Source organism: Hydra vulgaris, chromosome 10 (genome assembly GCF_038396675.1).
Source record: "Hydra vulgaris chromosome 10, alternate assembly HydraT2T_AEP".
Classification (NCBI taxonomy): Eukaryota; Metazoa; Cnidaria; class Hydrozoa; order Anthoathecata; family Hydridae; genus Hydra; species Hydra vulgaris.
In genome coordinates this window covers 20,752,244-20,777,186 of record NC_088929.1, presented here as the reverse complement: position 1 = coordinate 20,777,186, position 24,943 = coordinate 20,752,244, and the positions used below count along the sequence as shown (strand labels likewise).

Here is a 24,943-nt window from a genome sequence, read left to right as displayed (position 1 = left end):
GTGTGTGTGTGTGTGTGAAAAAGGAATTAGAAAAAAACATCAAAAGGAAGAAATTAAATCACTGAGTTATCAAAAAAATGTTAATTCTACTTGGTGGAAACAAATGACTATAAAAGTCTTTTGTTTGGTAGTGGACTAACAAAAAAATAATACAACTGTTATGTAAGTTTATTGATTTTGTTTATTTGAAAAATAATTTCGAAAAATACATTTTTAAAATATCTTTTCTACAGAAAACTTCTGACAAAAAAAGTTTTTAAAAGATATTAAACACTTGTTTAAATATTTTAAATTATATCACCACTCAATGTAACCAAATCAATTTTAAAGGTTAGCTTTTGCAAACTGGACCCCCTTTGCAATATCTTTTTTCAGTTCTGGCAAAAGCTATAAATGAAAAAAATAAATAAAAGTTATTCTATGTATACGGCACATGTTTAATTAACTAATATAAAACTATTTTTACCTCAACTAATTTCTTTTGCTCAAACTCTGAAATTTCACCAATACCTAAATTTTTTTCAGCACCCTCGGGCTAAATAAATAAATTTGTGAGTGTAAAACTATTTAATATTATTATAACTATTTACAGACCCACTATTAAAAACAAAAATTATTTATAAATAAAAATAAGAAAGTTAAATGATAGAAATCTTAAAACAAAAATATAATAAAAACAGCTTACACCAAGCAATAACGGAGTAGCAAAGAAGGAAGCTTCTGTAACAGTGGATGCAACATAAGCACACTCTACCACACCCTTTGCACCATTCATTGCTTCAAGAATAGAAAAAGCAAAACGAGCACCAGCATAAGCCATAGATAAAGTAGCAGAGCCCTATTATTAAGTTATAAAAAGTCTGTCTACCTATTTTTTATATTCTTTTTATTTTTATTTACACAAGTTTTACATATTTTTCTATACTCTTGGTATATTTTCCAATATATTTCGCATTATTTTACAACCTATTATTACAAACACATAGAATATATTAAACTATAAAAACAAAGGCAAAATTTAAAATTTCTAGCCTATTAATTATACAATTTCAAAAACTTACAGCACCAGCTTTAGCCTCAACTACTTCAGTACCAGCATTTTGAATTCTGGTAGTTAGGGCAATCACCTCTTCATTAGTAAATGAAACTTTTGGAGTGACTTGAGAAAGTAGTGGTAAAATAGTAACCCCTGAGTGGCCTCCTATGACAGGAACACTGGTCTTAGAAACATCAAGTTTTTTTTTTTCAGCAACAAATGTATTTGCACGTACAACATCTAGTGTAGAAACTCCAAACAACCTTTAAAAAAAAAGACCAATTTAATAAACCACTTTTTCCGTTATTACTTTTTCTACTGTGTTCACTTTTAAAAATTTTGTAATGCTACGGAAATACTATTCTACAAAATCCTTATTATGGTACGATCTAAAGATGCTTTAAATTTATTATTCTGTCCATTATTAATTTTCTTTTATTTCAAAAAATTACTTAATTTGTTATTACTACTGTTGGTGAAAGTTTTAAATGTTTCATTGGATTTAGGAAATTAGGTTCAACTGTTTTTTAGAAACTCTTTTTTTTTAACATTATGATTTATTATGAGATACAATTTTAACTTTGCGCGTGCACAAACATGCTTTTAGCCAGTATCACTTTTTGACTAAAACATAATCTATATAAGTTACAAATTTACAGGTAATCCAGTATAACCTAAATAGAAAATTCTGTAATATTTTTGATCTTGAAAGAAAGTTAAAATGTCTAAATATGTGTAAGAACGTCTACTAATGTCTAGAAAACCTAGTAATGCCCTAGTTCAGCATATTAAAAAAACCTTTCTCCATTCGTTGTATTCGACAATGTGAATACATTATTAAATTTTTATTTATATACTTTTATCATTCGATTGCTTTCACCCTTATTAGGTAGTAGGAAAAGTGAAAGGATTACTTGTGTGGTATCTGAAGTGGTAAAAGGTACAAATGGTTATTCAACTTCATTGGCATAGGGTTCAAAATAACAACCAGTCCAGCAACTAATGTTTTAAAGGTCACTGATGATAAGATTTTTTTCTTCTTCAGGTTCTCCGGTCTTGTAACTATTATATATGATGAAATCTATTTGTATTTAATATTTTAAAATATTTTATATGATGGAAATCACCTTGAATCATAAATGGTTGCTGACAAAAAATAAATAAAATAATAAAAAAAAATGCTTGGCTATTTAAAAAAAAAAAAATATTTTGATCTTCAAAAATTTTGATTAATCACATTTGATCAGCAGAAATTGTGACCCAAACATTTATAATGAGAAAGTAATATTTTGATAAATAATGATTTCTATATGTATTTATTTCAATGATTTCTATATGTTTTCCTTGACAGTTCAAATAACAAGAAACACAGGAAGTATATTATTGGTTGGGAAAACATTGTTTTAAGGCCGTAAAAACTTAAGCAAAATAATTTAGTTCAGTTTTAAATTTTTTTTTAAGATTTAAGATTCATTACAAAATTCATCAAAAAATTAGGACATGTAACTAATGAAAAACGTTTACATTTTTTTGTAAGATTAAATTTGTGTTTTGTGATTTACAAAAAAAAAAAAATTTCAAAAACAATTGTGTGAAAAAAAAAAAAAAAAAAGTTATTCAAGTGTTAACCACTGCAGTTTTACTTTCAACAAGGCTGCCACCACCCACTATTTAAGTTAGGAGTTTCAAATACAGCAAAATAATACAACTTTGATGAATGAGGAGTTAAGTAAGAATTAGTTTTGGTTGATGGAACTAAAAATATAGCTTGAAATCTGTATTTATTGTCAGAAAGTAAGTTAAGTAGACTCAAGATGAGATATTAGAAATTTGTATTTTTAAAGACTTAAAAATATTGCTAATAATAGAAAGAATACTGATTGGGCGATAGTTGGAGGTATCAGAGTGCTGATATAAAAAATCACTATTAAAAAGTGTTGTCTAAAAAATAAATCAACTTTTTAATGAATTCTTTAACTAAAACAATAAAATTTGAAAATGCTTACTTATTTGGATTAAAGACTCCATGCTTTTTATAAACCTCTGCTGCAATAGGAACTGTAGAATTGACCTTTAAAAAAAAATTATTTAAGATTTATTAATTAATATTTAGTAATTTAAAAATATTTATAAAAAATAAATAATACAAAAATATATGATTTCTTACAGGATTGGTTATTATACCAATGATTGCATTAGGGCAATTTCTATTAAAAAAACATGATTATATAATATAATAAAATTTTTTAAGTGTTTTTTTTTAATGTTCTAATGTTTTAATGTTTAAATTTCAAAATTATTAAAAAACAACCTTGCACATGCATCAACTAGCTTCATTGCAATAGATGCATTAGTATTGAATAAATCATCACGTGTCATTCCTAAAATAAAAACAACAATTTTTATACAAACATGAATATTTAAAAAGTTTTTCTTACAGTAAACAAATGTACATCATTAACGTCTTTAATTGAACTTAACTACATTTTGTCAACAGATAATTTTCTAAAATGTCATTGTCAGGTTGTTATGCATATTGATATAAAAATAATTGAACTTAGCCAACTTTCTTTTTGCCTTTGAATGGAAGATTTTACCATTTTTTACCATTCTTTAAATTTTTTTTGGTTTTAAAAGCATATGGTTAATTTCAGCTAAAAGCATTGAAACCACAAAATTCCATTTTTTTAAATATGACTTTAGACTTTTCTTTTCAACCTCAAATTACTTTGAATAAAAACATTTTTTGTTTTCATTCAAAGTAATTTGAGGTTGGTATCTAAGTTTACAAATATATTTGGATTTTTTTTAACGCATATTTGTAAAACAGAATAGCTTTATTTAAAAAGAATAATAATTTGATGAAATGATAATTATAGTTTATCTAAATTGCAAGGTTCATTGATTTCAATGACATCACAAATGGTGACAAAAGTTTATGAGGTTTATTAAAAAAAAATTAATGAAAAAAATGAACAAGAAAAATTACAACAGTTGAAAGAGGAATGCTTTTAATTAACAACAGTAAATAATAATATAAAGAGCTTGCAATAAGAATTATATAGATACAAGGCAACAATTGATTTTATTGTGAACTTAAACTAAAGCTGTTGAAAAAATTAAGATATAGCTATAAAAGATATCATATTTAATAGGCTATAAAAGATGACATTTAATAGGCTATAAAAGATATCATATTTAATAGGCTATAAAAGATGTCATATCTAACAGGCTATAAAAGATGTCATATTGAATAGGCTAAAAAATGTCATTTCATAGGCATTAACGAAGTCAATTAAAAGTTGGCTATCTTAAACAATAAAATTATTTTAGACACTTTTTAAAATATTTTAATCTAAAATATTTTAGATATTATAAATATTTAGTATTCTGAAAATACACCTTGACCAGCAAGAATTTTTTGGGAGGTCAAAACAGAAATTTTGATCGCTTTGGTAGCTGACTGTTGAACGCCTGTTATTTTGTGTGTTGAGTATGCCAACTTGAATCCAAAATAAGCAAAATTATACAAAAATTTTAAAAACAATACAAAAAAGTATATATTAAAAACACCTTAAACACCATTAAAAAATTAATTAACCCTATATTATGCACATTTTTAAAAATATTTTAAAAAAACAAACAATTCCAATGCAAATTATTAAACTTTAGAGTGTTGTTTAAAATTCTAACGCAAGTTGCAAAGACTTCAAAAAATCAACTAATCATGATAAATCAAAGAGAAACTGCTGCAAAGTTGATATTATTTTCAAATAAAAAGAGTAAACTGTTTTTTCGGAATGTTGCCTTTTGGCAACATTAACTAAAAACCATGAAAATAATAAAACATAAAGGGTTAACTAAAAACAATGAAAATAAAAAATTTGAAATTTTATTTTTTTTATAAAAAATTATTTCTCCAATAATACATAAAATAATAATTTTTGTATGTGAGAACAAATGGAAAGCTGTTATCAACTAATCTGGTATTTGTAATGCTAAAAGTTTTGCATTTTGGTGGTACTCACAAACACATACTTAATGGAGACCTGAAGAACCTTCAAAAGGAACTTTGGTCTTTTTATCAAAAACCACTTTGGTCTTTTTATCAAAAGTCATTTGAAAGATGCAATGCTTATATTGATTGTTTATTACATAATAGTATTCTTTATTACATAATCAACTTGTGTATTGTGTTGACAAGTCAAATAACTCTTATTACTTGGTATAAGATGTAATCTAAATTTGAAAATGATAATCAAATAAGTCAAATTAATGGGGGTGGGGGAGGGGGTGGAATAGTGAATGTATTGGAAAAATATTATAAAATTTATAGTCATGATATTAAATATTAGGTAAATTAGACTATAAATAAGTTTTATATGAAAACATTAAAAATTAAATTTCAGTTTTTATGTGTGTATGTTTAGTGGTGTGTTTAGGCATAAAAGCACTTCATACATCAGACAAAACCAGACACGCCATGTAAAGAGAAGTGTTTAATTACATTTTTTCCCTAAGTTCTGGGAAAAAATATGAACGTTAAAAAGTAAATGGATGGGGGTGGGGCAGGAAAGAGCTAGGGCTAGTTAAAAACTGAGTTTAATTCAGGCTTAACTAAAGACTTATTTCTAGTACTGATTATGAAATACTTTTAAATTTATACATACTTTTAAATTTATACATACTTTTTATTACAATATATAATACAAACTAAAGTACAACAATAAATTTTTATTGTTTTTATTGCATCTTGGGTAATTTTCATTGTTCTCATTTTGTAACTTCCTTATGATTATCCACTATTTCTTTTTCTGAAATCATTGCAATAAAGTCAATTAAATTAGAAGAAAAAAAAAATCTTATTAAAACCAGTGTTGATCCAAGGTTACCAATGGTTTGAACTGGAGGCACATTTTCCTAAGTTTTAGCTACAGCATTTTTAAAGGTGTATAATTTTTTACTGAATTGTATCTTATAAGTAAATTTCTAAAAATTTAGAAGCCTACCATATATAGAAACTAAAAAAATATTTCTTTTCACTTCTTAAACTGCAGGTGTTGTATATTGACTCATCAAAAATCAACTTTTTAAACTTGCAAACGATTTTTTCTGTTTTTTAGGTAGCCATTATGGAAAATATGTGGCATTCAAGAATTCAATGTCAAAGTAAATCTAGAGTTGCATACAATAAAAAAAACTAGAAGGCTTTCTGAAATTTTGTTTTTAAAATATAGAGCTTCAAAGTATGAACAAAACACATTTTTGCTATTGAAGTTTTTAATTTTGGAAAAATCATAAATTTCAAATGACCATATCTCATGAACCACAAAAGATTTTATGCTGAAATTTTCAGGAATTGCTTTTTTCATTGATATTAACAAACCCACTAAGTTTCACCAAAACCTGAGGAAGTCCATGTTGAAATCCTAAAATTTTGGTCCATTTGGAATGGTATGATCCAAAACCATTCTATTCAATAATAAAATTATGCACAAAGTTTTACTATATATCAATAGCAGACACTAAACTAAATCGTCACCATTACAATATTTTGTAAGATTCATTATTATTTTTTAAGTTTAGTTAAACTATACATAGATAAATAAAACTTTTTTGTTAAATTTTTGTCTGCCAAAAACTTTTAGACACTCAATTTTAACACCCAACACTGTTTTTTACTTTTTGATCTAGAAAACTACTAATTAACAACCACTCATACCAATCCCACACACAGCAAGTGTATGGGATTAATAACCACTTCTAAAAATTCAGAAGTGGTTGTTAAGCCATACACAGCAATAATTAAAGAAAAAGCTCATAAATTGATTAAATTATTAAAAAAAAATTACCTGGCTTTCTAGGGAGGCCTGCTGGTATCAAGACAAGATCGCATCCTTTTAAACATTCATCAAGCTTTTCTGGTCCAAGATATGCTTTCACTTCACTTAAAGTTTCAACATGACTGAGGTCACACGCAACACCTAAAATATTCAAGATTAAAAAATTTAGTTCTAAAAAATCAAATTTATAAAATACAGTCATTGCTATGAACAAGTCAAAAAGTTTAAGCAAAAAGTACAAAATAAAGAAATAAAAATGAACTTAGAGAAGAATTAAGTTTGTATATTACACCAAATTGAATTAGAAAATTTGAGAATTAATTGATAAATTAATTCTATTAAGTTATGTTAAATATAAATATTAAAAAAAAAAAAAGTTTAAAAACAAACGATTCCCTACATAAATGCTTATTTATGTAGGGAATCATTTATGTCCTTTTTATCTAAAAACTTTAACTTAGAATGTTGTAAAAAATAATTATATTTGCCCATGTGTAACTTGGGCAAGTATAATTATTTTTGACAACATCTCAAACAATAAGTTAAAGTTAAACAACTTAATAAAGATAATGAACCTTGTACAACCTAACAATAATGAACCTTGTACAACAGTAATGAACCTGCAACCAACTGTTGTACAAAGAACCTTAAGATTCCTAAGATTGGTTTAAATATAAACCACCTTATAACAAATATATTATTTAAATTTGCTGCACACAAAAACCAATACGAACTTCTTTATAGTAGCAATGATAGAATTCTGGAAAGCTATACAACATATTACCCATGAAAACACTAACTTTAAACAATCAAGAAAATAAATCAGTGGAAAATAGTTTTTTTATAAAAATATTGTAAAAAAGTTCATCATTAAACAATTTAAACTCATTTAAAACAACTTATCTAAACAACTAATTTTAACTCATTTAAAAAATAAAAACTTTTTTAAAAGCTTTTAGATAACTAGATTTATATTATAAGAATTAGAATTGAGTATACTTAGTATATGTAATACTTGTAAATATAACACTAATTTTGTTTAAAAAGTTAGCAATACTTGCTATAATTTTAGGACTCTACTCAAATTTTAAAAAGTCTTACTCTCATCCATTTTTAATTAAGGCATTATATAAGTAAAAATATTATCAATAACTTAAAAATACTTTTGTATAAAATTGTTTTGAAGGCAAATTTTATGCCTATTTCATGCTTATATCCGAGTCATAATGTCAAACTGATTCTATTTGGGCAGGCAAGGCTCTTTGGCTGTAGTAAAAAATTACCTTACCTAGGAAAAGGAAAACTCTGATATAAGACATGTCAAAACAACACAGTGTAGAAAATGTCTATGTTTTTATTTCCATAGTTTCACAATCTGGATCTATGGAAATTAAACTGAAAAATCATTATTTTGATTTTATAACCACCCAGTAAGATATCCCTTGTTTAATTTTATAAATCATTAGAAAAAACCCAATTAAAAAAAGTAATATTGTTAGTTTTGAAGCAGTTCAAAAATTCTTGGCTTTTCTCTTTTTAGAACCTTAGTTTAAAAAAATAGAGAAAAAAAAAAGAGTATGGTCTTGTGCAGCTACTATTATGCAGCTGCTTTTTTGCACCATTACATGGCAACCATACCTAGCATTAACATAGAAAAAGTATCCTTGATTGGAGATCAAATTTATGTTCACCAAGTGTCAATAATTAATCTAATTTTAAAGAACCAATTATTTTTATAAAATCATTTGATTTTATACCATTTTTTTAAAATAGATAGATCCTATACTTCTATTTAAAAAACTCTAGCGCTGTAAAATAAATCCAATATTATTTCATGACTAATAAAAAATAATTTTAAAATTAAATTACCTGGAGTGTATGGAGCAAGATCATAAAGAGACAGTTGACTAATCATTGGTGAATGTTTAAGCAAAAGTGAAAGCGGTTGACCAATACCACCAGCTGCTCCAAGAACAGCAACTTTCTTATTCAGCTATATAAAAGAAAACAATTTTTAAGTATTTATAAAAAAAATTAAATTACAAAACAATCGAATTACTTAAATCAAAATAACTAAAACTCAATAAAAGTAATATAGATTCTTCGTTTTGAAAATAATTTAAATATAAATTCTGCATTATTTAATGTTTAAAATGCTTTAAACTTTATTAGTTTTTTAATTTATAAATATTTTTTCTGTAAAATATGAGTAACTCTTTGAACCTTAATCATGTAACTTCTTAAATCCTTAGTGGCGTGCAAATGATTGCAGATTAGTTCAGACTAGAATCAACTACCTTCTATAAAATATTTCAAAAAAATTTCAAAACAAAAACAAAAAAAACAAAAAAGTTTTTTTTAGATAAAATGTATGTAACTAACAATGTAACAAACTTTATTGCTTGTACAACTTATTGAATAGTCAATAAAATGCTCCAGTCTTGAAAATTGCCTTGTCAACTGCATTTTTAAAATTAAATCACTGGCTCTTTCAGCTTTAGAAGTTAGGAAGATATAAAGTTATTGCATTTTTTGGGTTTAAAAAGCTAATTATTTTTTGACATAACGCCTCATACTTTTGTATTGAAACTTGGCTGCGTAATAGCACCAAGATAAAGTAAAAAAACATCAGAAGATGTCACCTCACTGCGAATTTATAAAAACTTAATATACTTTATCAAAAGCAAAAATCAAAAATAAAAAAAAATTAAAATACCTTAAGGAAAAAAAGCATAATATATATAATTTCTACACAAAAATCCTAAGCATCATTTTTTCAAAAAAACATAAATACTTGGTTTGAATAGAGGAAAGGCTATACATGCCTTTTTCACATGGAATCTTTTTTTAAAAGTTTTTTTTTATTTAAATAAACTGACCTTTAAGTTTTTAAACGCTGAGAACTAAGAAATTATGTATAAATGTTAAAAAGATTCCCCCGTTAATAAGATTTAAAACTTAAAAAAAAAGTTGTTTCTCATTCTTGCTGCAAGTTTTTGTATCAATAGTGGTCTTAAGACTCAAATAATATACAAGTGAAGCTATATAAAACTTGGCACTTTGGAAAGAAGTTGAGTCAAACTAATTGATGCAAAAAACCTCAATGTTTTTGCTTAATTATAAAAAAAGATATAAGAGAGCAAAGTTCATAAAAATTATGCGCTTTTTATCAAACATAAATATTTTTTGTTGCACTGTGGAATCAACAAAACAAGTTAATAAATCAAAATAAAGTTGAAATATATGAAACAAAATATATCAATATTTTGGCGACAAATTAGTACACAACAGGACTCAATAAAATCTAAAATTTAATTAAACTAAAATTTTGTTTCCAAACGAAACATCTGTTCCTAAAAATAATATTTTTGGGGCGGACCCAACAAGAAAGAAACTTTTTTAAACAGATTTGTTCTCCAATTCGACAAGAAAGGTGAATAAATTTTGTTAATAAAATGCTGAATAACAATGCTGAAACATCTCAGTACTTTCAGAAAAGAATAAATCACAATAATTGAGTTGCTTCCTTAATAATGCAACTTGAACTACTCTCTAAAGAGTTCATAAAATGAATTTATTGATTTTGATGTGTTATATCTCTAGTTTACTGATTTGGGATTTGAAAACAATGATCACTTTAAATATGATATAAATTTAAAACTAACCTGTCCACTCGATGTAAAATTTCTAACATTGCAATAAACCAAACGAGATGAACTTTTCATTACATTACTTAGCATTTTTCAGAACTTTTTTTTGGAAAAAGTTATCAATGCAAACTGAACGCGTAGTTGGGTGTTCTAGAACGCTTAAAACTCAGGCTTGGACTTTACCGGTGTACGACTGTATACAAAAGCAGTATGTTTCATTTTGCCCGTGAGCATATTTACATACTCCACAAGGCGATAGCACACATGCGCCCGCGCACGATTTTTCGTACTTTTTTATAAAGAAACATTTTTAAATTACGTACTATATACTATACTTTATTTACCTTTGTGTTTACATTTGAAGTGTCGCTTTATAAATGTATAGTAATCAAAGAACACGTAAGTATATTAGAATAACATTTTTTTAATTAAAGTACACAACTATACAAAGATCGTGAGGGTTTATTTTAAAAGAAAAGTTGAATGTAATTAATGCCCTTCTCCATGACTTTTGGCGTTTGCTCTATCTTGGGATATATTTAAAGCCAAATTTCGTGGACGTTTTTGTGGTTTGTTCTTTTTTATACACTTAAGTGGACGACCACAGCGTTGAAAAGATCTTCCTGATCTTTCCTTCCAGATCTTTCCTTCCAGATAATCCTTTTTTTTTTTGTTTTAGTAATATAGTCAGAAAGAAAACAATATATAGGTACAGTAAGTACTTCTTCAAAAATTTAAAAATATGTTGCTTTATAAAAAAGTACGAAAAATCGTGCGCGGGCGCATGTGTGCTATCGCCTTGTGGAGTATGTAAATATGCGCGCGGGCGCATGTGTGCTATCGCCTTGTGGAGTATGTAAATATGCTGCCCGTGACAATACCGATTTTTTAAACAAAATATAAAATTAAATTTATGAAATCAGCGTAATTAACGAAGTTGAAGTTTCAGATTTTCAATTTAGGAAGACATTAAAATTTAAACCACAAATTTTTTTGCAAATACAAACTTATATGCATTGGCGAAAAATAATGTGGTCTTTGTTTTCACATTCTTATATAAAAACCATACGCCACACCACGTACGCCACTTATTTAGCAAAGAGTAAGAGTATGGTTGTAAACTTGTAATTTGAACTCCTATAGTTCGAAAGATCATTTAAGTCTCAGTCCCTTTAGGATTTTGTTTTTAAGAATTAAACTCCTACATTTCGAGAACTCTTCTAATTTGAGCATATTTTGAGAATCCTTGAGGATTCGAATTAAATGAGTTCTACTGTAGTTATTAAGTTTATTCATTAATTATATTGACGATTATAGTTATTTTAACTTTCCACTTTACTAAGAAATCCATTTTGCTTACGAAAGCTTTTTTGGTGTATGGTTTATGACGGAAATAAACACATCTAAACTTTTTACAGTACTTGTGTTAATAAGATACGATCAAACAGTTACAAGACAAACACAAGGATAATTTTTTAACAAAACTATACCAGAAATCAATTAATCATTAAAAAAAGGAATTAAGCAAAACCATGACTAATTTAACTGCATCGCAAGAAAAACAGATAAAAAAGATGATAGATAGCGCAATAAAAAATTTCGAAGATGAAATAAAAAACTTAAAGTCTGAGGTTGCAGAATGTGTTAAAGAAAACAAGTAACTGAAAAGTAAAATTGCAGAAATGGAAAATCAAAGGAAATCAATTCTGATATAAAAGAAACTTTGTGGTCGAAAGTTGTATCAGGGGCTGCCAAAAAAACGAATGACCAATTGTCACTTCTTTTTGAAACCACAAAAGAACGTAAAGAGCAGGAACGCAAAGAATTAAATGTCATCATCTATGGTTTACAAGCTGACAAAAATGACAAATTACAAGTAAATAACTTACTTAGTGCTATTGAATCCGATGTAACTAGAGTTAGATCTATTCGCCGCCTTAAATCTAAAGGAATCATTGATCCTTTGTTTATCGAGCTTGAAGATGTAAATAGCAAAAATATGGTTCTTAAAGCATCAATTAAGTTAAGAAAAATCGAAAAAATATGTAAATGTGTACATAGGTCGTGATCTAACAGCAAGTCAAAGATTCATTCTCAAAAATAATTTGATAGAACGAAACGAAAAAAACGCGTCAAGAAGTGAAGAAGAAAAAATAAAGTTTCATTACGGTATTAGAAATGATAATCTTACTAGAATTTTCCACAAATATCCACTAGCAACCACTAATTTAGAACCGTCATCAAAAATAACCTTAAAACAAATGTGAATAATGACTATACTCAAATAAAATCTAAACATATTCAAGATCAACCTTTCGACAAAAACACTTCTTACTTTGACTCGGATAAAGCCAATATTTTTCTTAAAAGATTTAAATTATGCTTTTCTGATCGATTCTCAGTGTTTCATCTAAATACTCGTAGCATTACCAAAAACTTTGAAGAACTCAAAATCCTACTACATAATCTAAACTTTAACTTTAGCTTAATTTGTTTAACGGAAAGCTGGATTTTAGATACATCATTTTATCAAAATTCTAATTTTATTTTGTTTTTATTTGATGGAGATTTTAACGTGGACTATCTCAAATATAGTGAAAATATTAAAATACAACAATTTTACAATCGCTTTAATGAGTTTGGAATGGTGCCTATAATAAAGAAACCAACAAGAATCATGCAAAACTGTTATTCTGCAATCAATAATATTTTCACAAACACTCTTTTCCATTCCATATTTAAATCAGGCATTATTCGAAGTGACATAAGTGACCATTTTCCAGTGTTTGCAATTTTCAAAAAACCAAAAATTATACTAAAGAAAAATTCATTCTTAAAAAAAAGAATCTTTACCACCCAAGCAAAAAATATGTTTAAACTAGAGTTGTCTTCTATAAATTGGAACTTTGTATATCTCGAGACATGCGCTAACAAAAGCTACAACCTATTTCTAAATAAATTTCTTAATTTGTACGACAAGCATTTTCCTAACAAAATTTACCGAATTAAAACTAAAAGACTTCTCAACCCTTGGTTCTCAAAAAACTTTTTAAAGCGTTCGAAGCGAAAACAAAAGCTATATATACGTTTTATTAAATCAAAGAAAGATCGCGACAAGCATAATTACTTAAACCACAAACGTCTATATGAAAGAACTAAAAAAAGTAGCCCGAACTACATGTTTCAAAAACAAGCTATTGAGCCTAAAAGGTAACGGGAAAAAAACATGGGATGCAATTAAAGAGATTCTCGGTAAACAAAAAATTCACAATAAAGTCTTACCAAGCGTGATTACCGTTGATGACACTCAGATCTCTGATGGTAAATCAGTAGCAACAAAATTTAATAAGATTTTCGTCAACATAGGTCCAAACTTAGCCAGTAAAATTAAACACACTCCAGTTCATTTTTCGAACTATCTATCGAAGTCTGATAAAAACTTAGAATTTAAAAAACTCACTAGTAAAGAACTTGAGGATTCGATGAAAAAACTAAATACTAATAAAGCAACAGGTTATGATATTATTTCAGCAAGCATTATCAATGATTGCTATGGATTTACTAAAGATGTTTTATTAGATGTTTTTAACAAATCGCTCAATACAGGTGTTTTTCCAGATAAACTTAAAGTTGCAATTATTACACCCAATTTTAAAACAGGAGATGAAAGTCTGGTTTCAAATTATTGACCTATTTCAGTGTTACCAGTTTTTCTAAAATCCTCGAGCGTATCATGTATAATAGGCTATTTTCCTTTTTGGACAAAAACAATCTTCTTTATTGTAACCAATATGGTTTTCGATCAAATTACTCTACGGAGCATGCACTTATGCAACTAGTTAAAGATATCACTGGAGCATCTTCTCATAACAATTTCACTTTAGGTATATTTCTAGATTTGTCAAAAGCGTTCGATACCGTTAACCATCAAACTTTACTAGATAAAATAAAATATTATGGAATATGCCATACATACCATAAATGGTTTACCAGTTACTTAACTGATAGAAAACAGTTTATTTCTCTAAATGACGGTTTTCAGACAAACAAACTTAAAATATTATGTAGGGTTCCACAGGGCTCCATCTTAGGTCCTCTACTATTTCTAATATACGTCAACGATCTATATAAAGCATCAAATACTATGTCTACCATCATGTTTGCAGATGACACCACTTTATTTCATTCTCACAACAACATTATTTCTCTATTTCAAGTTGCAAACAAAAAACTAGAACAAATATCAATCTGGCTTAACGCGAACAGCCTATCTTTAAACACTGTTAAGACTAAGTTTTCCTTATTCTATTCTAAACGTAAGTTTCAATATATTCCTAAATCCTTACCAATGCTATATATAAATAACATGGAAATTGAGCGCTCTTTCACAAATAAATTACTTGGTGTCTTAATAGATGAAAACTTATCCTGGAGAGATAATATTAAATATATTAGCAATAAAATCTCAAATATTGGTATTTCATATAAAACCCGTCAAATCTTAGACAAATCTACACTAACTCAGCTATATTTTGCATTCGTACATAGTTATTTATCGTATGGCAATATTGTTTGGGGTAGTACAAACAAATCTAAACTCAAATGTCTCCTCAAACAACAAAATCGTGCAGCACGCATTATTTATTTTCAAAATCGCTTCACAAACGCTAAACCTCTTCTAAGAAGTATAAGGGCACTTGATGTTTATGAAATAAATGTATTCGAAGTTACACAATTTATGTTTCAACATCAGTTTAAAAAAACTTCGAAGGTTTTCGAAAATACTTTTCCTAAAATATCAAACCGATACAACACTCGATCAACCGGAAATTATAAAAAACCTTTCCCTATATCAAAACTTACAAACTTTGCCATTTTCTATCGTGGCCCAATGCTATGGAACCATTTTACAAGCATGAGTTGCAAACTAAGAGAAGCCAATACCTCTCAAAAATTCAGAAAGAACATAATTGAACTAATTGTCAATCAAGATTCCTTACTTGATTTTTTCTAACAATAAACTTTTACTGTCTTTTTTATTATCAAAGGTTACTGATGATAAGATTTTATCTTCTTCAGGTTCTCCAGTCTTGAAACTACTATATATGATAAAGTGTATTTTGTATTTAATATTTTTAAATATTTTATATATCGGAAATCATCTTTAATTGTAAATAGTTGCTTGACAAAAATAAATAAATAAATAAAAAAAAGTTTATACGAAGGTTGTAAAACGTGAAATGTATAATCTATACTTTTAAAATATTTTAGGGTGATACACTACCAAATATTCAAAATTTTAGTTTATGTAATTTATCAATTATGTTTTTTTTTGTACTTTTCATAATTTGACACTTTTAATTGTTTCTATATCTTTTACACATTTTAAACAAATTTTAAATTTTACGAAAATAAATAAAACTTTACTATTAATATGTTTTGATAAAACTTTGAAGGTTATCAATCAATTAAGAAGTAGAGTAAAACAGGGTAAAATGAAATATTTGTGAAAATGTTTATTTTTTTCTCTCAATAATATATTGGGTAATCTTTTTGCAAAATATTTTTAAATCACGTTACTTTTCTGAGATGATATCAAATTTTATTTTTGATGAAAAAAAATTTGTTATAAATTTTTAAGTTTTCGTATGCGTAATAAGATTTTTTTTGTTATTTTGTTAAATGAATTTAAAACTCTCGGAAGTTAAATGTGATATCATTGAACTTAAAAATTTTCTGGTATAACTTTTTACGCTGATCAAGAATCTTTTTTCAAAATTAAATTTGCTATTTACGAAAAAAAGTTATAAGTAAAAAATGTTATAAGTAAAAGTTATAATTTATATTATATAATTATATTATATAATTTATATTATATAATTTATATTTTTATAAATAATTTTTAATAAATAATAAGTAATTAATTAATTAAGTAATTAATTAAAATAATAAGTGATTAATAAAAAAAAAGTAATTATAAAAATAATTTATATTATAAGTAATTATAAAAATATTGTTATAAGTAAAAGTTATAAGTAAATGTTATAAGTAAAAGTTATAAGTAAAAAATGGAAAAGGAGAATTGTGGTGTATATACGCTAATAATAAGCGAAGCTATAGCTCACTTCTTAAATGCGGTTTTTTTTTTATTAAATCTTAAGTGACCAATAAATATTTAACTATAAATTTTTTGTATTGAAAAACTTCGATGAAATTTTTCTGAATTTAAATGAATGACCTTTACTGACTGCTTTTATTAAATGATTCTAATGAATGAATGAAATACGCTAGTTACTCTCTTGTTAAATGTTTTTATCAAGTCTCAAGTGACCAAGCTATCTCTATAAATTCCAAATGGATTTTTATTAAATCTATTTTAATATAAAATATGTCTCGAAACAACTTGCATGCAAAGAAAAAAGAAAAACTATAACTGAAGAGCAAGTCCTATAGTTCGAAAGATCATTTAAGTCTCAGTTCTTTTAGGATTTAGTTTTTAAAAATAAAACTCCTACATTTCGATAACACTTCTAATTTGACCATATTTTGAGAATCCTTGAGGATTCGAATTAAATGAGTTCTACTGTAGTTATTAAGTTTAATCATTAATTATATTGACGATTATAGTTATTTTAACTTTCTACTTTACTAAGAAATTCATTTTGCTTACGAAAGCTTTTTTGGTGTATGGTTTATACTAAGGTTGTAAAACGTGAAATGTTTAATCTATACTTTTAAAATCTTTAAGGGTGATACACTTTCAAATATTCAAAATTTTAGTTTATGTAATTTATCAATTATGTTTTTTTTTTGTACTTTTCATAATTTGACACTTCTAATTGTTTCTATATCTTTTACACATTTTAAACAAATTTTATGATAAACGATCGCGAAGTTAAGAGGCATTTACTCACCTTATGTACACAGATATTTTAGTTTAAAAAAATCACAAACTCGGATAAAATTTACAAAAAGTAAAAAGTGTGAACTGTGATCCAATGCAATCTGTTTGTAGATAAATTATTTTTAAGATTGAATAGAGAGAAAAATTGTAAATTTTCGTATATAAACTTGTAAACTCAATAGATGAATCTCAACTTACAAGTACTGTATTCAAACTAGAGATGCCACGAATATTTGGCAACACTTAATTATATTGAAGACTCCGACCTGCTTTGTTGTAGTGCAAAAGTCAACTACTCTATGGGCATTTATAAATAGGTTGTGTCACAGCATACATTATTTGTTGACTGATACACCAAATATTTTAACAATAGTTATGCCTAAAAGTTTCATACTTAATAAAAAGTTAAAAACCATTCAGAAAAGTTCAAAAATAACCAGCTCAGGTATATCTTGCACTTCTGAGGTAATTTTAGATGTGGAATCAACAAAACAAGTTAATAAATCAAAATAAAGTTGAAATATATGAAACAAAATATATCAATATTTTGGTGATAAATTAGTACACAACGGGACTCAATAAAATCTAAAATTTAATTAAACTAAAATTTTGTTTCCAAACGAAACATCTGTTCCTAAAAATAATATTTTTGGGGCGGACCCAACAAGAAAGAAACTTTTTTAAACAGATTTGTTCTCCAATTCGACAAGAAAGGTGAATAAATTTTGTTAATAAAATGCTGAATAACAATGCTGAAACATCTCAGTACTTTCAGAAAAGAATAAATCACAATAATTGAGTTGCTTCCTTAATAATGCAACTTGAACTACTCTCTAAAGAGTTCATAAAATGAATTTATTGATTTTGATGTGTTATATCTCTAGTTTACTGATTTGGGATTTGAAAACAATGATCACTTTAAATATGATATAAATTTAAAACTAACCTGTCCACTCGATGTAAAATTTCTAACATTGCAATAAACCAAACGAGATGAACTTTTCATTACATTACTTAGCATTTTTCAGAACTTTTTTTTGGAAAAAGTTATCAATGCAAACTGAACGCGTAGTTGGGTGTTCTAGAACGCTTAAAACTCAGGCTTGGACTTTACCGGTGTACGACTGTATACAAAAGCAGTATGTTTCATTTTGCCCGTGACAATACCGATTTTTTAAACAAAATATAAAATTAAATTTATGAAATCAGCGTAATTAACGAAGTTGAAGTTTCAGATTTTCAATTTAGGAAGACATTAAAATTTAAACCACAAATTTTTTTGCAAATACAAACTTATATGCATTGGCAAAAATTAATGTGGTCTTTGTTTTCACATTCTTATATAAAAACCATACGCCACACCACGTACGCCACTTATTTAACAAAGAGTAAGAGTATGGTTGTAAACTTGTAATTTGAACTCCTATAGTTCGAAAGATCATTTAAGTCTCAGTCCCTTTAGGATTTTGTTTTTAAGAATTAAACTCCTACATTTCGAGAACTCTTCTAATTTGAGCATATTTTGAGAATCCTTGAGGATTCGAATTAAATGAGTTCTACTGTAGTTATTAAGTTTATTCATTAATTATATTGACGATTATAGTTATTTTAACTTTCTACTTTACTAAGAAATCCATTTTGCTTACGGAAGCTTTTTTGGTGTATGGTTTATGACGGAAATAAACACATCTAAACTTTTTACAGTATTTGCGTTAATAAGATACGATCAAACAGTTACAAGACAAACACAAGGATAATTTTTTAACAAAACTATACCAGAAATCAATTAATCATTAAAAAAAGGAAATAAACAAAACCATGACTAATTTAACTGCATCGCAAGAAAAACAGATAAAAAAGATGATAGATAGAGCAATAAAAAATTTCGAGGATGAAATAAAAAACTTAAAGTCTGAGGTTGCAGAATGTGTTAAAGAAAACAAGTAACTGAAAAGTAAAATTGCAGAAATGGAAAAATCAAAGGAAATCAATTCTGATATAAAAGAAACTTTGTGGTCGAAAGTCGTATCAGGGGCTGCCAAAAAAACGAATGACCAATTGTCACTTCTTTTTGAAACCACAAAAGAACGTAAAGAGCAGGAACGCAAAGAATTAAATGTCATCATCTATGGTTTACAAGCTGATAAAAATGACAAATTACAAGTAAATAACTTACTTAGTGCTATTGAATCCGATGCAACTAGAGTTAGATCTATTCGCCGCCTTAAATCTAAAGGAATCATTGATCCTTTGCTTATCGAGCTTGAAGATGTAAATAGCAAAAATATGGTTCTTAAAGCATCAATTAAGTTAAGAAAAATCGAAAAATATGTAAATGTGTACATAGGTCGTGATCTAACAGCAAGTCAAAGATTCATTCTCAAAAAAAATTTGATAGAACGAAACGAAAAAAACGCGTCAACAAGTGAAGAAGAAAAAATAAAGTTTCATTACGGTATTAGAAATGATAATCTTACTAGAATTTTCCACAAATATCCACTAGCAACCACTAATTTAGAACCGTCATCAAAAATAACCTTAAAACAAATGTGAATAATGACTATACTCAAATAAAATCTAAACATATTCAAGATCAACCTTTCGACAAAAACACTTCTTACTTTGATTCGGATAAAGCCACTATTTTTCTTAAAAGATTTAAATTATGCTTTTCTAATCGATTCTCAGTGTTTCATCTAAATATTCGTAGCATTACCAAAAACTTTGAAGAACTCAAAATCCTACTACTTAATCTAAACTTTAACTTTAGCTTAATTTGTTTAATGGAAAGCTGGATTTTAGATACATCATTTTATCAAAATTCTAATTTTATTTTGTCCAATTACAAAGCCATTAGTTTTGAACGAAAATCTTTGAAAACAGGTGGCGGTATATGTGTCTATGTGCTTGAAGAATTTACTTATAAAATTAGATATGACCTGTCGTTTTCTGAGCCAGATTTCGAATCTTTCACTTAAGAAATTTATAACAAACCATCAAAAAATATTATCGTAACAACTTCATACCGACCACCAAACGTAAGTTTAAACAACTTTAAAAATCACTTAAATGACTATTTTGAAATCGCATGGAAAAAAAAGAAAGATAGCTCGTTTTTATTTATTGGAGATTTTAACGTGGACTCAAATATAGTGAAAATATTAAAATACAACAATTTTACAATCGCTTTAATGAGTTTGGAATGGTGTCTATAATAAAGAAACCAACAAGAATCACGCAAAACTGTTATTCTGCAATCGACAATATTTTCACAAACACTCTTTTCCATTCCATATTTAAATCAGGCATTATTCGAAGTGACATAAGTGACCATTTTCCAGTCTTTGCAATTTTCAAAAAACCAAAAAATATATTAAAGAAAAATTCATTCTTAAAAAAAAGAATCTTTACCACCCAAGCAAAAAATATGTTTAAACTAGAGTTGTCTTCTATAAATTGGAACTTTGTATATCTCAAGACATGCGGTAACAAAAGCTACAACCTATTTCTAAATAAATTTCTTAATTTGTACGACAAGCATTTTCCTAACAAAATTTACCGAATTAAAACTAAAAGACTTCTCAACCCTTGGTTCTCAAAAAACCTTTTAAAGTGTTCGAAGCGAAAACAAAAGCTATATATACGTTTTATTAAATCAAAGAAAGATCGCGACAAACATAATTACTTAAACCACAAACGTCTATATGAAAGAACCAAAAAAATAGCCCGAACTACATATTTCAAAAACAAGCTATTGAGCCTAAAAGGTAACGGGAAAAAAACATGGGATGCAATTAAAGAGATTCTCGGTGAACAAAAAATTCACAATAAAATTCTTACCAAGCGTGATTACCGTTGATGACACTCAGATCTCTGATGGTAAATCAGTAGCAACAAAATTTAATGAGTTTTTCATAAACATAGGTCCAAACTTAGCCAGTAAAATTAAACACACTCCTGTTCATTTCACGAACTATCTATCGAAGTCTGATAAAAACTTAGAATTTAAAAAACTCACTAGTAAAGAACTTGAGGATTCGATGAAAAAACTAAATACTAATAAAGCAACAGGTTATGATTTTATTTCAGCAAGCATTATCAAAGATTGCTATGGATTTATTAAAGATGTTTTATTAGATGTTTTTAACAAATCGCTCAATACAGGTGTTTTTCCAGATAAACTTAAAGTTGCAATTATTACACCCAATTTTAAAACAGGAGATGAAAGTCTGGTTTCAAATTATCGACCTATTTCAGTGTTACCAGTTTTTCTAAAATCCTCGAGCGTATCATGTATAATAGGCTATTTTCCTTTTTGGACAAAAACAATCTTCTTTATTGTAACCAATATGGTTTTCGATCAAATTACTCTACGGAGCATGCACTTATGCAACTAGTTAAAGTTATCACTGGAGCATCTTCTCATAACAATTTCACTTTAGGTATATTTCTAGATTTGTCAAAAGCGTTCGATACCGTTAACCATCAAACTTTACTAGATAAAATAAAATATTATGGAATATGCCATACATACCATAAATGGTTTACCAGTTACTTAACTGATAGAAAACAGTTTATTTCTCTAAATGACGGTTTTCAGACAAACAAACTTAAAATATTATGTAGGGTTCCACAGGGCTCCATCTTAGGTCCTCTACTATTTCTAATATACGTCAACGATCTATATAAAGCATCAAATACTATGTCTACCATCATGTTTGCAGATGACACCACTTTATTTCATTCTCACAACAACATTATTTCTCTATTTCAAGTTGCAAACAAAGAACTAGAACAAATATCAATCTGGCTTAACGCGAACAGCCTATCTTTAAACACTGTTAAAACTAAGTTTTCCTTATTCCATTCTAAACGAAAGTTTCAATATATTCCTAAATCCTTACCAATGCTATATATAAATATCATGGAAATTGAGCGCTCTTTCACAAATAAATTACTTGGTGTCTTAATAGATGAAAACTTATCCTGGAGAGATAATATTAAATATATTAGCAATAAAATCTCAAGAAATATTGGTATTTCATATAAAACCCGTCAAGTCTTAGACAAATCTACCCTAACTCAGCTATATTTTGCATTCGTACATAGTTATTTATCGTATGGCAATATTGTTTGGGGTAGTACAAACAAATCTAAACTCAAATGTCTCCTCAAACAACAAAATCGTGCAGCACGCATTATTTATTTTCAAAATCGCTTCACAAACGCTAAACCTCTTCAAAGAAGTATGAGGGCACTTGATATTTATGAAATAAATGTATTCAAAGTTACACAATTTATGTTCCAACATCAGTTTAAAAAAACTCCGAAGGTTTTCGAAAATACTTTTCCTAAAATATCAAACCGATACAACACTCGATCAACCAGAAATTATAAAAAACCTTTCCCTATATCAAAACTTACGAACTTTGCCATTTTCTATCGTGGCCCAATGCTATGGAACCATTTTACAAGCATGAGTTGTAAACTAAGAGAAGCCAATACCTCTCAAAAATTCAGAAAGAACATAATTGAACTAATTGTCAATCAAGATTCCTTACTTGATTTTTTCTAACAATAAACTTTTACTGTCTTTTTTATTATCAAAGGTTACTGATGATAAGATTTTATCTTCTTCAGGTTCTCCAGTCTTGAAACTACTATATATGATAAAGTGTATTTTGTATTTAATATTTTTAAATATTTTATATATCGGAAATCATCTTTAATTGTAAATAGTTGCTTGACAAAAATAAATAAATAAATAAAAAAAAGTTTATACGAAGGTTGTAAAACGTGAAATGTATAATCTATACTTTTAAAATATTTTAGGGTGATACACTACCAAATATTCAAAATTTTAGTTTATGTAATTTATCAATTATGTTTTTTTTTGTACTTTTCATAATTTGACACTTTTAATTGTTTCTATATCTTTTACACATTTTAAACAAATTTTAAATTTTACGAAAATTAATAAAACTTTACTATTAATATGTTTTGATAAAACTTTGAAGGTTATCAATCAATTAAGAAGTAGAGTAAAACAGGGTAAAATGAAATATTTGTGAAAATGTTTATTTTTTTCTCTCAATAATATATTGGGTAATCTTTTTGCAAAATATTTTTAAATCACGTTACTTTTCTGAGATGATATCAAATTTTATTTTTGATGAAAAAAAATTTGTTATAAATTTTTAAGTTTTCGTATGCGTAATAAGATTTTTTTTGTTATTTTGTTAAATGAATTTAAAACTCTCGGAAGTTAAATGTGATATCATTGAACTTAAAAATTTTCTGGTATAACTTTTTACGCTGATCAAGAATCTTTTTTCAAAATTAAATTTGCTATTTACGAAAAAAAGTTATAAGTAAAAAATGTTATAAGTAAAAGTTATAATTTATATTATATAATTATATTATATAATTTATATTATATAATTTATATTTTTATAAATAATTTTTAATAAATAATAAGTAATTAATTAATTAAGTAATTAATTAAAATAATAAGTGATTAATAAAAAAAAAGTAATTATAAAAATAATTTATATTATAAGTAATTATAAAAATATTGTTATAAGTAAAAGTTATAAGTAAATGTTATAAGTAAAAGTTATAAGTAAAAAATGGAAAAGGAGAATTGTGGTGTATATACGCTAATAATAAGCGAAGCTATAGCTCACTTCTTAAATGCGGTTTTTTTTTTATTAAATCTTAAGTGACCAATAAATATTTAACTATAAATTTTTTGTATTGAAAAACTTCGATGAAATTTTTCTGAATTTAAATGAATGACCTTTACTGACTGCTTTTATTAAATGATTCTAATGAATGAATGAAATACGCTAGTTACTCTCTTGTTAATTGTTTTTATCAAGTCTCAAGTGACCAAGCTATCTCTATAAATTCCAAATGGATTTTTATTAAATCTATTTTAATATAAAATATGTCTCGAAACAACTTGCATGCAAAGAAAAAAGAAAAACTATAACTGAAGAGCAAGTCCTATAGTTCGAAAGATCATTTAAGTCTCAGTTCTTTTAGGATTTAGTTTTTAAAAATAAAACTCCTACATTTCGATAACACTTCTAATTTGACCATATTTTGAGAATCCTTGAGGATTCGAATTAAATGAGTTCTACTGTAGTTATTAAGTTTAATCATTAATTATATTGACGATTATAGTTATTTTAACTTTCTACTTTACTAAGAAATTCATTTTGCTTACGAAAGCTTTTTTGGTGTATGGTTTATACTAAGGTTGTAAAACGTGAAATGTTTAATCTATACTTTTAAAATCTTTAAGGGTGATACACTTTCAAATATTCAAAATTTTAGTTTATGTAATTTATCAATTATGTTTTTTTTTTGTACTTTTCATAATTTGACACTTCTAATTGTTTCTATATCTTTTACACATTTTAAACAAATTTTATGATAAACGATCGCGAAGTTAAGAGGCATTTACTCACCTTATGTACACAGATATTTTAGTTTAAAAAAATCA

At 26.6% G+C, this 24,943-nt stretch overlaps 1 protein-coding gene across 1 annotated transcript; it reads right to left on the bottom strand.

Moving 5' to 3' along the window:
• Positions 1-163: 163 nt before the first annotated feature.
• LOC100210170 (malate dehydrogenase, mitochondrial) lies at positions 164-10,718 on the bottom strand. Its single transcript, XM_065807470.1, has 10 exons — positions 10,545-10,718; positions 8,749-8,872; positions 6,889-7,020; positions 3,348-3,417; positions 3,204-3,243; positions 3,043-3,107; positions 1,062-1,299; positions 686-838; positions 467-535; positions 164-387 (listed from the first exon to the last, which is right to left on the bottom strand). Exons 1-10 carry the CDS (start codon positions 10,617-10,619, stop codon positions 325-327), a joined length of 1,029 nt encoding a protein of 342 aa, XP_065663542.1. The 5' UTR covers positions 10,620-10,718; the 3' UTR covers positions 164-324.
• Between the last annotated feature and the right edge of the window lie 14,225 nt (positions 10,719-24,943).

What these genes read in the sequence shown, in the direction of transcription:
- LOC100210170 (XM_065807470.1), bottom strand. Translation starts at nt 10,619, where the DNA reads ATGCTAAGTAATGTAATGAAAAGTTCATCTCGTTTGGTTTATTGCAAT. An exon ending in GGAGTCTTTAATCCAAATAA is followed by an intron (nt 1,300 to 3,042) that starts GTAAGCATTTTC and finishes TTTTTTTTAAAG; the next exon opens with GTTGTTTGGAGTTTCTACAC. An exon ending in AGCAAAAGAAATTAGTTGAG is followed by an intron (nt 388 to 466) that starts GTAAAAATAGTT and finishes TTTCATTTATAG; the next exon opens with CTTTTGCCAGAACTGAAAAA.